At 47.0% G+C, this 15,477-nt stretch overlaps 1 protein-coding gene across 1 annotated transcript in view; it reads right to left on the bottom strand.

The window, feature by feature from the left end:
- Positions 1-2,244: 2,244 nt before the first annotated feature.
- The window catches only part of PDIA5 (protein disulfide isomerase family A, member 5), a 136,087-nt gene continuing 122,854 nt past the window's right edge, over positions 2,245-15,477 (bottom strand). Inside the window, exons 15-17 of the mRNA XM_006869361.1 lie at positions 10,902-10,972; positions 2,881-3,015; positions 2,245-2,475 (exon numbers count right to left, since the gene is read on the bottom strand). Coding sequence (XP_006869423.1) covers positions 2,395-2,475; positions 2,881-3,015; positions 10,902-10,972 — 287 coding nt within the window. The 3' untranslated portion in view covers positions 2,245-2,394. The remainder of the gene's footprint in view (positions 2,476-2,880; positions 3,016-10,901; positions 10,973-15,477) is intronic.

Here is a 15,477-nt window from a genome sequence, read left to right as displayed (position 1 = left end):
CAAATAACACATGAAGTAAAATTTTACTGAAGATAATTCAAAACTGGCTGCAATAGTACATTGATATAGAACTGTCAGAAATTCAAGCCAGATTTAGAAGAGGACATGGAGCAAAGAATATCACTGCTGATATCAGATGGGTCTTGGCTGAAAGTAGAGATTACCAGAAAGATGTCTACTTATATTTTATTGACTATGCAAAGGATTTTGACTGTGTGGATCATAAGCTTTGGATAACACTGTGATGCATGGATATTCCAGAACATTTTTTTTTTTTTTCATGAGAAGCCTGTACATAGACCAAGAGGCAGTCATTTGAACAGAACAAGGGGACACTGAATGGTTTAGAATTAGGTAAGATGTGTGTCAGTTGTATTCTTTCACCATACTTATTCAATCTGTATGTTGAGCAAATACTCTGAGAAGCTGGATTTTATGAAGAAAAACATGGCATCAGGATTGGAGGAAATTTCATTAACCACCTGTGAGATGCAGATATACAACTTTACTTGCTGAAAGAAGACTTAAAATCCTGACTGATGAAAATCAAAGACCACAGCCACCAGTATGGATTGCATCTTAATGTAAAGAAAACAAAAATCCTTCCAAGTAGACCAATAAATAACATTATGATAAATGGAGAAAAGATTGAAGTTGTCAAAGATTTCATTTTACTTGGATCCACAATCAACACTCATGGAAGTGGCAGTCAAGAAAGCATACATAATGCATTAGGAAATTCTGCTGCACAAGACCTATATGAAGTATTGAAGAGCCAAGATAACAATTTGAGGACTAAGGTATGCGTGACCCACGCCAGAATATTTTCAATCAGTTCATATGCATGTGAAAGCTGGATAGTGAATAAGGAAGACAGCAGAAGTGATGCGTTTGAGTTATGGTGCTGGAGAAAATCGGAAGTCCCATGGACTGCTGGAAGAATAAACAAATCTGTGTTGGAAGAAGTACAGCCAGAATGGGCCCTAGAAGCCAGGATGGCTAGACTTTGTCTCTCATACCTAGGACATCTTATCCACTTAGTAAAGTGGAGGGTCAGGTAAAAAGAGGAAGATCCCCAACGCGATGGGCTGGTACAGTGGCAGCAGCAATGGCCCAAGCATAACAATTGTGAGAGTGATGCAAGAATGGGCAGTTTTTCATTCAATGGTACCTAACAATGGAGTTGCCATGTAGCATTCACCAAGGCCAACATAACATTGAGGAGCTCTGAGGCTTGGTGTCGCTCTCAGCGTCCTGGGAATAGAATCATCAGAAGGGAGTAAGAGGCTAAGATGGAAGGGTCCAGGTCCAGGAAATGGATGGGTATCCCAGTGGGTCATCTTCTGAAGGCCACATCCCTAAGTATCTCAGCTCAGTCAACCCCTTCTCTGTGGATCTCTAATTAAAAGGATACATCATATCCTTATATGGGGATACAGGGCTAGTGTTAGTCATGTAGGGATGCAGTGGGCCAGACCAGAAGAAAAGTATATGCAGGAGAGAGATGTAACACAAGTGGAGGCCTGTGAGTGGCACCATCCATTAAGAATGTGATTGAAAGTTTGGAGATCTAATATCTGCACACCAAGAACATGACACCCGTGACTCCCTCAACCCCTCACACAGACACCATCCCTTGCAGCCAGTGTGCAGAGTAGGAGCCCACACTTGGCCTTCTCTTCCACCTCCTCCTCAATGCCACTGCACTCACCCTGATGTGGTGATTTATTTTCTTTTAAAGGGAGAGTGAGCAAGTTAAGAAAATAAAAGAGAGGAGGCAGGGAGTGGAGAGAGGAAGAGGAGAGAAGACAGAAATAGCCAGTCTGAGACAGAGAAATGTGTAATGAGTTCCAGGAAAACACACTTATATTGAAATCACAACGATCCTGAGGAAGTAGCTAATGTTTGGTTACCATTTGTGTCAGTGTCTCATTTTCCCTGACCATCTTAATGTCTTTCCTCTCAATTTGCAGTTACATTTCAGTCGTCAACAGAGTGTTCTATGGGCCCATGTTCCTGTCCTGTTCTCAAATGACTGATGAGAGCTGGACACCGATGTCCCTCCTTCACCTGCTGTCTGTTCCTGCATCTGTCAGGCTGGTGCGGCGCTGCTCACTCCCCACCCCCACCCCCACCCCAAGAGAGCGAGCGAGGGATGAGGGAGAACAGGGACACCCACCCTCTGAGGCCACAGAGAGCCTTAGTACGGTCTTCATGAAGAAATAAAAAAAACCCACACCACCAAACAACTGGTTTTATTTTATTTCAAAATTGTACAAAATGGCCATAAGTGGCTATAAAAAACTTTTATCTTCAGAACGTGTAAATTCAGAAAGAACAACAAAACAGGTTATCATTCACAGTGTAATGGAAAAGCTTTCTCTGAGGCAGAAATTACAACTCTTCCTTCTTTCTCCCCAGCCTCTCATGGTCTCCCTCTCGGAGGGTTCGAATAAAATTGGTAAACCCCAATTCCTAAAGGAAGGGGAGAGCGGAAGAAAAGAAAAAGCAACTTTACCTTCAGACAGAGACATGCACGCTTCTCTTCTCTCCTCTGCCTGCTCCTCTGCACAGGGACTCCTCTGGACAGACCCATGTGGCCAGAACCAGGGGGGCAGATAGGCGAGAGCGGTGGGGGCCCAGGACACTGTCAAAGACACTGCCTGGCTACACCGTGGTCCTAGCATTCTCAGGTAAATCCCCTGCACCTGGGACCATCCCCAGGCCTCTCCTCTTAGGCTCCGGCCAGATCAGCACCTGTGTCCTCTCAGCTCTGGTTTCACAGCTGTTGGGCCAGCCCTCCTCTGCTCTCCCTCCTTAAGAGCTGCTTCCTTGCTAAACAGCAGGAATAGCTCAGGGCAGATGCCTCTCCCAACTCACCGTGCGTTCGCTGTCATACTTTTCTATAAACTTCCCGTAGTGGTAATAGTGGAAAGTAGGGTACGCTTTGATGGCCTCCTGCTGACACAGGTCCTGGTTCTTGTCTTTGACGCAGTCAACGGCAGCACAAGCAATCTATGAGGCAGAAGGAAAAGGGGATCAGAGCAGGGGGCCTCTGCGCCTAGACCCGGGGGCTAGGAGCTGCAATGCCCAGCATTCCTGAGCTTTCTTTGATCTTTTCCCCAATAGGATCAAAGCACCCTCAGCACAAAGGCTGAGGCACCTGTTTGGAATTGCCAAGGCAAAAAGAAAGGCTAGGGAACTTGGCTTAGCGTGCCATCAGACTACCCTTTAAAATAAAAATCAAGAGTATCATGACTGTAAAGGAAATGGCAGCTTGAAAGCAAGCATTTGTAACAGAGCTTTCTGTGAGGCCCTGTGGGTTCATTCACTTGTCAACAAATACTCCCTGAACATCTGCTTGGTGAGGCAGTGTAGTTCCAAGGTTAAGAACATGAGCTTTGAAATCAAGTTCTCCAAGTTCAAAGTTCGACTTGGCCTCATATTAAGACTTGCGGAAAATTACCTAGATTCTTGGTGTCTCAATTTCCTCATTTGTAAATGGGGATAACAGTAATAGCACTGGTTGGTTGGTTATGTGCCGTGGAGTCCATTCCGACTCATTGCAACCCTGTACAGGGCTTCCGAGACTGTAAATCTTTATGGGAGCAGAAAGCCTCATCTTTTTCCCGCGGAGCTGCTGGTAGATTTGAACTGTTGACATTACGGCTCACAGCTTGATTCGTAACAACTACGCTGCCAGAGAATTCAGGTGAAGCAAATTAGCACAGGCTCTGGCATGTGGTTGTAGTTGTTGTATACTGACAAGTTGGTTCTGAGTAATAGAGCTCCTATATAGAGTTTCTGAGAGTAGCTGGTGGGTTTGAACTCCCGACTTCGCAGTTAGCTGTCCAGTGTGTATCCTATACCAGGGCTCCATTGTGGCCTCTTGGAGTTCTGGTGTGGTTCTGTGGGCTAATGTGCTGGACTGCAAATTTGGTTTGAACCGCAAGGTCAGTAGTTCAAGCTTATCAGCTGCTCCTTGGAAACCCTATACAGGGTTACAATGGCTCAGAACAGAGTTCTCTGTCAGGATGAGGTTTCCAAGTTGTCTGCTGGCCATTCTAGCCCAGCTAAGAACTCCCACATGTCGGATAACATAAAGAAGAGGGAGGGCAGATTCTGAGGGAGTCCCCTCATCAGTAACATTTACTGAAGTCCTACTATGTGCCTGTTCTAGATGCTGAGGGCACTACAGTGATGCTGACAGAGACCAGACATCAAGCAATTGATCATCCTACTACAGGAAGGCAGTTAGCAGACACATCAGCAAACATATGAGGTCACCTTTGGGCTCACGCATGCTCTAAGACATTACAAAAGGGCCATTCAATAAAGCACTCCCCAGAAGATAGTATTTGATCCAGACCTGAATGATGAGAAGGCAGCAGTCGGCCACACAAAAGCCCATGACAAGAGCCTCCCAACTGGAAGCACCAGCCTAGTAAGGAGTCCACACTGAAGTACCACCTGATTTGAAATGTCAGATTGTTGAATAAGCACAATTCACACTGTTCTCAGGCTGCTCCTTACTCCCCATTTCCAGGTAGGAGAGCACCACCGGTCACCACACAATGCTTTCTCATCTGTTACTGTTATGGATTGAAGTATGTCTCCCCAAAATACAAGGTGGAATCTTAACTCTTAGACCTGGGGAGGTCTGGGAGTCAAGTTTTCTTTACTATGTTACTGAGGCTATTTCAGGGTAGGGTGTGAAGATGGATTGCTAAGGAAACAAGGGAGGCCGAGTTATAGAAGCTGAAACAGACTTTCTCCCAAAGTTACATAGAGAGCATGCTTCCCATATATCTGGCACCTTGAACTCAGACTCCTACTCTCTTCAGCTGAGGAAATACAATTCTCTTCTTTAAAGCCACTCAAACATAGGGAGGACTGTGAGGATGGAGGAGGAGCAGGACCAGGACCTGGTAGTGTTTCGCTCTGTTGTGCATAGGATCCATGTGTCGGAACCAACTCGACTCGATGACACCTAACAACAACAAGGTTCTGCAGCACTAGGGAACTAAGAGAGTTAAGCTGGTGCCCCAGGTAGACAAGCAGGGCTACTGTTCCATGAGCTGTGGGGCTGAGAGTCCACTATGGTCCTCCTGCCAGTTGCAGTGAGCCCTGTTTGCTTGCCTTCCTCTCTCCTCCTACTTCCCGTTATATAATGTCCTGTACAACAGCAAGACTTTTTAGAGCAGAGTCTGCAAACTGGCTACACACAATCCACAACTGGCTGTCAGTCCTGCTCTACTTGGCCCACTTAGAATAAAAAAAATACACATAACATTTGAATTAGCTGCCAACATAGAAAAAAACCCCAGAATATTTTATGTAAAAAGCTTGGCTTTCCAGCTTCTCTTTGAAAGTCGGAAGAAGCGTGGATGGCAGCCTTCCTGCATTTCCACAGGCAATAACTGGTGGGCAGAGGAGAGCTGTCTTACAGTACCTGGCCCAATTCATTCAGGCCATCCGGCAGCCCTACAGGCTCCGGAGAGCCCCTGGCACAGCCTCTAAGGCACTTTCTGAATTATTTACACATGAGTCTCGGAGGCTCCTCTGGCCATCCACAGAGCTTCATTTCTTGGAGCAGGCGTGGTGGGGCCCGGCCCAGGGGGACCATGTCCATGTATCCCCACCTCTGTACACCCTCTGCTCCTCTGTGAAAAGTGTTTGATGAGCTCGGATCCAGGCTGCTGGGCTCCCTGCATCCACTTTAAATTATGAATTTAATTTGTACACATGCCCCAGAGCTGTTGGAAATGTATAGTTTTATAAATCTATTAAATTAAAAATGTGTACTTATGTGGGCCAACTGGCTGCCAGCTGCATACCAAGACTGCTACTTCTAGCGGCAAAGGCTCCCCACCCTTAGTTGCCATCGAATGAGAGACAAGTGGTTTCTCTTCTTCCTGAAGGAAGTGGGCTTGGGCATTTTGGAAATGGGGCAGCAAATTAACCTTTCACCCATCCTCATTTCACCTTGTCTAAAGGCCAGTTTCTGTTGCACCCACTCCAGATTTGTCCTGAACATGCACATGGAATCCATAGCCCAGAATGTGCACCCTATTAATTCTAGATTGGCTCAGAGTTGCCCCTTGCAAACCCAATTCTGTCGAGTTGATTCTAACTCATAGCAACCAGATAGCACAGAACAGAACTGCCCACAGGGTTTGCAAGCTGCCACATCTTTCTTCCATGGAGCATGTGATGGGTTCTAACTGCTCACCTTTTAGCTATCAGCCAAGCACTTAACCACTGTGCCATTAGGGCTCCTTGACTCCGTAGTGTTGTTGTTATGTGCCATGGAGTCGGTTCCGACTCTTAGTGACCCTGTACAGGATTTCTGAGGCTGTAAATCTTTATGGGAGTAGAAAGCCTCATCTTTCTCCCGCAGAATGGCTGGTAGTTTTGAATTGGGGACCTTGCAGTTTGCAGCCCGATTCGTAACCACTACACTAGTTAGCACAAATTTCTGGAGCACATATTGCTGGTGTCCTGCCTATGCTCTCTGCCTGTGTCCCCTCTGCCCAGCACTTGTCACCAGCACCTGCTACTCTTGGCCTGTGTTACCTGCCAGCCGGCAGGGCGTTGGCAGTTAAGGCCCCAGGAATGGATTGAGGACAAGCACCCTGGCTTCCCTGACATTAAATAGGACAGCCCTGTGTGCATTCCCTGGTGAGGTTCCTCAGTTCCCACACAGCAACCCGTTCAACATACCTGCTCTGACTGCCTTCCTGTTCCTGTCTCACTTCCTCCATCCCCATGCTGAGATCACCTCATGGGTAAGTTACCTGCACGAGAATCCCAGGTGCTGGGTCTCCTAGTGGCAGAATCACACTCAGACAACACATGCTCATTCTGTTTTGGCTGTGCTCCCTTCCAGTTGGGGAACTTTAGGCTAGTCATTTCACCCCTCTAAGATTCACTTCCTCCTCTGTCAAATAGGGTCAGTAATAATACCTAGCTGATGAAGTTGTTGTGATATGACACAATGCTTTTAAAATAACAATGTAATAAGAGTGCTCAACTAGTATCAGATATTATTTGTCAACATTTAAAGACATTTAAGATGTCATGAGGAGTCTGAGTAATGCTTTGAATCCACCCAGGGTGACAGGTCTAACAATCTCCTTCCAAAAGGGCTCAGCTTTGAAAATCCTATGGAGTAGCTCTACTCTGCACAGATGGAGTGCCGTAAGTGGAAATCAACTCAATGATAACCAACAGTAGCAATAATAAGGTGTCATGAGAGTGCGAACACTTAAGTACTTGGCTACTCAACAGAAGGTTGACAGTTTGAATCTACTTAGAGGTGTCTTGGAATAAAGGTCTGAAAAATCAGCCACTGAAAACCTCTTCTCTGTTACAAATGGGATGTCATGTGCCTGAAAGGACTGGGGTGCAACTGGAAGGTATCTAGACTATTGGGAATTCAAAGACAAAGGTGCTTCCAATTCTCAATCCTGATGGAGAGACAATCTTACCAATTTAGCAGGAGGATACAACCGCCAGAGTTATAACGGTGGCATGGGTCAATCATAGAAGAGGGGCCTCCAGTGCCTCAAGTCTACTCTTGAGATGACCTTTGAGGTCACCTGGCCAAAAGCAGCACCACTGGTCCTGCCAGCCCTGGGTTGAGAATGCTCACATGAGCTGAGAGACAAGCCCTGCCTTGCCAGCCTCCCAACATGCACAAATCCTTGTCCTTATGACCCCTTCAATAACACCATCCATTTCAACACTAACAGTCTGTAGCCCTTCTCCATCTACCGTGTCAACTGATAAAGTCCCCAAGTAAGCTCCTGAGAGTGGGTGGAGGCGCCCCAGTTAAAATATGAGCTGCTTCACACAGCTTTATTGATTCAGTAAAATAAATCTCTGCAGGAGCTAATATTGACTTTGGCTATGAAAATGGAAGTGAACAACCAACTGCATATTGATTGGGGAAGGAACAGGCACTGGCTCCTGGGTGGAAAAAATACAATTCTAGCTAAGAGGTGGCAGTAGAGGGCTTGAGGAAGAACTGGCAGTCAGTAGACCCAGTTCTGGCTGTCAATGACCTGCTGGGCATACCTGGGCAAGACACACATCCTCTCTCTGAGCCTTCATTCTTCAGGTACAAAAGGAGAGGGTTGGACAGGTCAGCATTTCTCAAACCCCAGCCTCAAGCCAGCATCAAAGCTGGCTTTTAAAAAATCACAGATTCCCAGACACATTCAGAGACTCTGACCACATAATCCTAGATGGCATCCAGCAATTGTGGCACCCCAACCATGTTACCCTTCACCCCAGCCTGCAGCCAGAGAGGAAAGACATGGCCTCTGCTTCCACGCTGTGCCCGAGTGCTGTCTCTAGAAGCCCCAAAGGAGTTAGCAAGTGTGGGTGAACCCTGGCTTGGAATACAGGAAGTCGAAGAAGGAACAGAGAGAATAAAAAGGACAGGGAGAAGGAATTTAGAAACGTTTAGCAACCTTGCTGGTCCAAGTTAAAACAACCAGTCAAAGACTGGTTCCATGTCAGGAAGAGGGGTTAGTCAGGACACGGAGGTTCCTGTGCATCCCTGGGTAGGGCAAATGGCTAAGTATGTGGTTGCTTATCAAAAAGTTGGTGGTTTTAATCTGCTCGGAAGAAAGGTCTGGCAACCTACTTACAAAGGATCAGCCAAAGAAAACACTACAGAGTACAGCTCCGATACACATGCGCTTGTCATGAGTTGGAATCAACTCTGCAACAAATGGTCTGATTTTGGTTTGGGTTTGTCTAGGTGGTGGTGGTGGTGGGGTGTCAGGTGTGCTTTATCATGGAGCTAGTTGGGGAGGATGGGCACCGTGACACATGCAGGATGCTCCCTTCAGGGTCCCAGAAACCTCAGCTAGACCTCCCTGACACAAAGTTCCCCAGCACAGCTGTGTGTCTGAGTGGAGTGGTACCATCAGAATCACAGACCTCCTAGAGTCTGCCAAGACCCGAGTGGCCAGTGGGGCAGCGAGACCACTCCTGCCTCAGTCTTCTTTCTGTCTGTGCCGAGTACCGAGACGCTGGGCAGAGGGGTTGGGAATTGTCACATGGGGTATCTGCCATCCCAGAGTGGCTCTCTGGGGACCTAAAAAACAGTCAACACTGACTCACAGAGACCCCAGTTGACTCAGAGTCGAACGGTACTTCATAAGGTTTTCAGTTCTGAGTTTTACAAGTAGATTACCAGACCTCTCTTCCAAGGCACCTCTGGATGGATTTGAACCTCCAACCATCTGGTTAGCAGCCCAGCAAGTTAACTGTTTGCACCATGGCATAAGGCTCCCCAAATGAAACAACTCCAGTTCCCTGGAGCTCCCAGACACCCATCCTGCTGTGTGCACAGGGTCTGTGGCAGAAGTGGATGTGGGTGGTGAGGAAGATAGAGGTGGAAGCCCCTTCTTGCCACTTCCATTTTCATTCAGGCCACATGATAAGTAGGAAAAAAATATTTCTGTAGAGCAGCTGAGTGTGCCTCTAGGACACAGCCAGGGCTTGTGGGTAACGATGGGATTCCTTGAGTCCAGAGAAGGGTCCTGGGTTGTCTGGGCATCCCTAGTTTGCCCCACCTTCTGAGCGTGTGCCTGTCCCCTTCCTGGCATGCTCCAACTTGAAATGTGTCCAGCTCTCACTGTGCCAATTCTGCCACATCCTCAGGGCTGAACCACGATCCTCCCAGCAACAGTGTCGCTGCCTCTGCCAGGCCCAGAAGGTGCCCACAGGACTGACCTCCTTTGGGCTACAATGAAAGCCTGCAAACCCAGCTGCCATTCTTCACCCTGAATCATTTTTCTCTGCCCACTTGTGCTCTGCACCTATTGCTGTGTTGCTCTGGTGGAGCCCCTGAGCTTACCACCCTACCTGTGTGGTCTGTTGTGCAGAAACCTCTGCTTAACTTGCTGCCTGGCACTGGCCCCCTCCAGCCTGCCCAGACCCAGCTAGAGAAGATGCTACTTAGGCCTGAAGGAAAATATGGTTCCTTAGCAGAACTATTTCAGATATTTTATCAGGAGGGACCAGCCTTTGGAGAAGGACATCATGCTAGGTAAAATGGAGGGTCAATGAGAGAGAGGAAGACCTCCAATGAGATAGACTGGCACAGTGAGAGCAGCAATGGGTTCAAGATGAACAACAATTGTGGGAATAGTGCAGGACTGGGCAGTGTTTCGTTCTGCTGTGTATGGGGATGCTATGCGTCAGAATCAACTCGATGGCACCTAACAACAGCAAGCACAACTACATGTGATTTGGGCCCAAGGTTTTCGTGGTCATCGAGACCAGCATCCCAACTTAACAGAGGACTAGTGAACCAATGACTTATTCAAGTTTAGCAGTAGCCCAATAACACTCCCCCAGGTTCAGGGTTCTTTCCCCCTGCCTCCCAGAAAGGCTCTAATGGTGCCCCTGGCTGCTGGAGCTGCCCTGCTGTGCTGGCCCGGCCCTGCCCCCTCTAATCCAATCTGCAGCTCTAGCTTGTTAATTTTATGCTTCATCAATTGGCAGCTGCAGGAGGCTGCTCCTCCACCATGGCCTCTTTAACTGACTTTTGTCGGAATTTTTTTATTTGTATTTTTAATTATTTCAGCAATGCATGACTACAACCCTACTGTAAAAAGGTTCAGGCCCTAAACAAACAAATAGATGACCCCTTCTACCATGGCCCTCCTCCAAGTCACTGCTTCCACGGCTCAGTGTATTCCTTTTTCGTTGATTCTGCATCATAAACCCCAGACTGCTTGATCTTATGAAAAGAATAACCTGGCTCCGCAGGAATCCTTGGGCTCTGCAGAAATGTAGCAGTTCAGGGAAGGAGAGCTGGAGGGGAGTGGCACATTGGAGGAATGAGAGGCAGGACAGCGATGAAGACGGGGCCTTCTTACCTTCCGGTCCTCCTTGAAGACATCAGCAGTGGTGGTAAAGTGTGGAATGACCTTCTTACAATGTGGGCACCCTGTGAGGGGGAGGAGGGAAGACACAGGATGGAGACGTGTACCATGGGAGGCTGCAGGCCTTGAAGCACTTCCTGCAGCCATTGGAGGCTTCTCCGGGAGCTCTCCCTCAACCACAGACTCTGGAGGTACATCTGCTTCCCACCGCTGTCTGCCCCACTATCAGTGTGGCTGCACCAACCATGCCAGGGTCCTCCTAGCATCAGTGAACCTGCAGGCCTGACCTACTTTTGGCTATAATAAAAGCCTGAGCACCCAGCTGAGGGTTTTGTCCATGCCCAGTCATGGTGGTTACGGTCAGGGGATCATCACTGGGGCCTTGTTCTACAGGCCACTTCCCTAGAGGGACTGCCCTCAAGGCTGGCAAGAGTCTGATCCAGCAAGTAGAGGGAGCTTTGGGCTGAGAAAAGGAAAAGCCTTGCTCAGGAGTCTCCAAGCCTGTTATAAAACCATCTTCTCTTGTCAAGCGACAATGGCATCTCTCCATTTCATGATGGAGAGCATGTGCGACCAGGAAAGGGTGGGATCCAGGGACAGCTATTCACCTGAGTCTCCACTGCTCATGGTTTGCTGTTGACTTCCACATTCCCAGACACCCCAGCCCAGGGGTGAGCAGTCAGACCAGGCTGTGGCTTTAGACTGTCCTTCCATACTTCATGGTATAATCTACCTCAACCTTGGGTCTGGGACCTAGAGACCCACGGCAGCCAGGCTCAGATGAAGATGAGCTTACAGGTGTTACCTGATGCTGCTCAGGGACTGGGTATCCTATCTGAGTGAACAAGGACCATTGTTGCGGAGGCCCTGGGTACCAGAGGCACATACCCCTCCCCACCATCTGTCCCTCCTGCTCTGACTAAAGCCTCCCAGCACAGGGCAGGGAGCTGTCTCCTCCTCTCATTAGGAGCCCAGGTAAACACCTGCTGAGGAGGTCACTCTGGCCCTGCCTCCCTTCCCAAGTCTGTCACTCTTCAGCATTAATACATCACAGCCAGCCCACCTCCTCTTTCTCTCCAGACAGCACGGGAACAAAACTACCAAGGGAACAGAACTGCTTTGAGAGAAGGCTTTTCCTGACTGTGGTAATTAATTCTGATAAAAACCACAGGTGGGAGAGGCCAAATGCTCTGTGGGGAGAGATGGCTCTAGCCCACCACTTCCTGACAGGCAGCCAAACACAGCAGGCCACCGTGGTCCTAGGCAAACACGCAGAGATGACCCAGCGGGAAATGAGAATGGCTTTGCTCATCTGCTTCCTCTCTTTTAAAAATATGATGACTGGCATTTCAAAGGGTTTTGTGAAACCAAATGAAAGCTAAGCTACAACTCTCAGCTGAATTTACCACTTGAGCTGGCTCCTAAGACAGGTGAGACCTGGTGTGGGGGAGTGGGGAGGAGGCTTCAAGGGATTTCCCCAACATCTGAGGCTGTTATGGGATTCAGAAATAATTCCCTTTGGTCCTTATGTCAGAACTAAGTAAGACAAACTACCTAGCATATCGTAGGTCATTGCTGGAGAAATCATGTTTTCAACTACCTAAGATCTCAATTACAAGTTCCGCTTTACAAATTTGACCCAGCAGAGGAAAGAATAGGAATGAAATGAAATGAGGTTAAATTAAAATTTCCTATTATAAACATTTTCACAATATTTAAAAAGCACAACCTACTGGTTAACAAGGTATGTCAAAGGCATACTGGGCAGCTCCTAAAAAGCAGGTGGGGGCTTCTTATGAATGGTGTGTGCCAGTCCATTAATCGCATTAAAGCTGCTTAAAACTAAGCTCTCCCCTCCCCCAAATCTGGTGCATTACTAAGTTTTCCTTTTTTAACCTCTTTGCTTATTGGAAGTATAAAGGCAACTAACTGTCCCACTAGTACAAATTCCAGTTACCATCAGTTTAACATATCCAGGCCTCAGAAGAATGGCCTTTTGCTGCATCTGATTGTCTCATTATCCTAAAGCAAGAGTACCGGAGATGAAGAACTGGAGGAAACGCTGTTTAAGACGGCGCATGAAGATGTTTCCTAGTGGTGTCAGTGTCAGGTGGGCCTCAAGAGCCATGACATTGTAATTTGGGTCCTTTGAAAAAAAAAAAAGGACCATCTCTGTGTAGTGTAGCAGGAAACCAATGTCTTCTCCCAGAGCAGGGTGAGAGGAACAGACTGAGGAGAGGACAAAAAAACTCCAATTCTGGAGACTCAGCCAAACTGGTCTAAGGACAGTCAGTGGGACAGACCAGTCAGAGAGCTCTGGGAGGCTTCCAACAGGAAAGTAGAGTGAAATGGCAGCAGTTCTATGTAGACACTCGGGCGATGGGATGTGATGGGGAAGTGGGATGTTGGAGTTACGGGATGTGGGGTGTTGGAGGAAAAGGCAAGATGTAGGGGAGGGGAGATATAAAGTTAGGCATTGGTTTTTTACCTTATACCTTTATCAGGTATTTGACTTTATCCACTGACCTTTCTGTAGTATTTAGAGTCTATATATGAAGGAGCTTCACAAAGGTCGTGGACAAATGGAATGGAAAGATAATGGAATTTCCCCACAAACTTTCTTGAAGCCCCCTTGTATAGTAAGTATATATTTTATTCATCACTGAAATAAATGAAAAGATGGAATTACTTGTTTTTGGACAGTCTACCCCTTGCCCACTGATATTTCCTTAGGAGTACTGAAGAAGTGTGTGTGTGTGTGTGTGTGTGTGTGTGTGTGTGTGTGGTGAGGGGGAGCATTAAGGGAGGCCTTTTGCCAGAAGTTGAGTTGCTCAATGCAGGACACTGTCCTAAATGGATTACAGGTACCAATGGGCTTCACAAAGTTCATGGGTATGTTTTGTTTTATAGGTACATCAGATATTTTTGCTTTGTTCATTTGTGATATATAAGATGTAAATTGGGAGCCTCAGGGAGGATGTAGGATAAGTGTTTTTGTAGGGAGGAGATTGTAATCAGTGAGATGAAACAACATGTATAACTTGTTGAATGTAAACCTACAAACAATTCACAATAAAAAGTTAAAAAAGTTGAGCATGATGTCCTCTGGACAAGGTAAGTGGTCTGAGAAAAAGACGGAGACTCTCAAAGGATTGGATGTTTACAACACTGAATTCCACCATAGCTTCAGGGAAAGTAGGGTCAAGATATGGAGAAACTGATGTCCACTGGCATTCATGGCCATGCCTGCAGCTCATCTCAACAGTGGACTTTTCAACTGAATGAGTCAGTAAATCCTGCCCCCTGCCTCCCACAAAAAAAAGTTCTTGGAAAAATGGAGTTGAAAGATAATGGAATTTTTCAAAAACTTTTTGAAGCCCCTTCATATACACTGCTTAATGTCTATTCAGGCAAACTTCAACTGCATATACACCTGTGGTCCCAGAAGGTTTTTGTTTGTTTTAAAAAAGGGAGAGACTCTCCTTTTAAAAATTATTATTATTTCCCCTAATGGTTTTAAGGATGCCTGGTGGGCATTGTAGGATTAGTATTGGACTGTGAACCAGCTACAAAGTTGGCAGTTCAAATCCACCAACTACTCCTTGGAAACTCTTTACAGGGTCACTATGAGTCAGAACCAACTCAATGGCACTTAACAACAACATGGCAACAAAAACAACAACGATGGTTTTAAAGACCCCAGACCCAGATTCCTGCAGCAGTGGACCATAGGAAGAAGGACAGAGGACAGGGCTCTAGGTGCAGACTTTTGGGCTTTGTCTGGTGGGGAGGGAGTTGCAGGATCTGGGATGTTCCTGCTGCTCAGGTGGGACAAGCATACACGTGATTCTCTCTCTGCTCCCACCTGTCCTTTCAGTGGCATTGCGGCTGGCACCAGTTCCTCAAGCCTCTGCCAGCAGCAGGAATGAGGACAACTGGAAGTGGGCTCCCATAAGGTTTGATTATGGTGTTTGCACAATGTCTAACTCATTAACTCACATAACAACCTAATTCACAGACTGTATCTTGGATGTTAGGCAAAGCAGTCCTGTGAGGACTGGCTGGGATGTGTCTCCTTCCCTAGCATCCCTGGGTCCAGGGTACCACCCAACAGAGAGGTGTGACTAGCTGAAGGGAGGAAGGAAGAAAAAGTCAAATAAATGGACAAATTCTCCATATGAGAATAGGGGAAGGAGCTTCTCTCCTCTACAGCACTTGCTAGGTTTTACTTTAGATAATCTGTCATGGTGAATTCTTTGTCGTTCTAAAAACGGTGTCTCCAGGTAATACTCCTATAGGGAATGCTGCCATGTTGACTCTGACACTTAACAACCCTACAGGATACAACAGAAGTGCCCAACAGAGTTTACAAGGTTATAAATCTTTACAAGAACAGCCAGCCTCTTCTTTCTCTCATGGAGCAGTTGCTAGGTTTGAAATGCCAATCTTTTGGTTAGCAGCCCAATGCTTAACTCACTGCACCAGGCTCCTTAGTTCTCCTATGTTGTTGTTGTTAAGTGCCATTGAGTTGGTTCCAATTCACAGCGACCCTGTATAAGAGTTTCTGAGG

The sequence above is a fragment of the Chrysochloris asiatica genome, unplaced genomic scaffold (genome assembly GCF_000296735.1).
Source record: "Chrysochloris asiatica unplaced genomic scaffold, ChrAsi1.0 scaffold00130, whole genome shotgun sequence".
Lineage (NCBI taxonomy): Eukaryota > Metazoa > Chordata > Mammalia > Afrosoricida > Chrysochloridae > Chrysochloris > Chrysochloris asiatica.
Note: the sequence above shows the minus strand (reverse complement) of the source record. Positions and strands in the feature narration are given on the sequence as shown.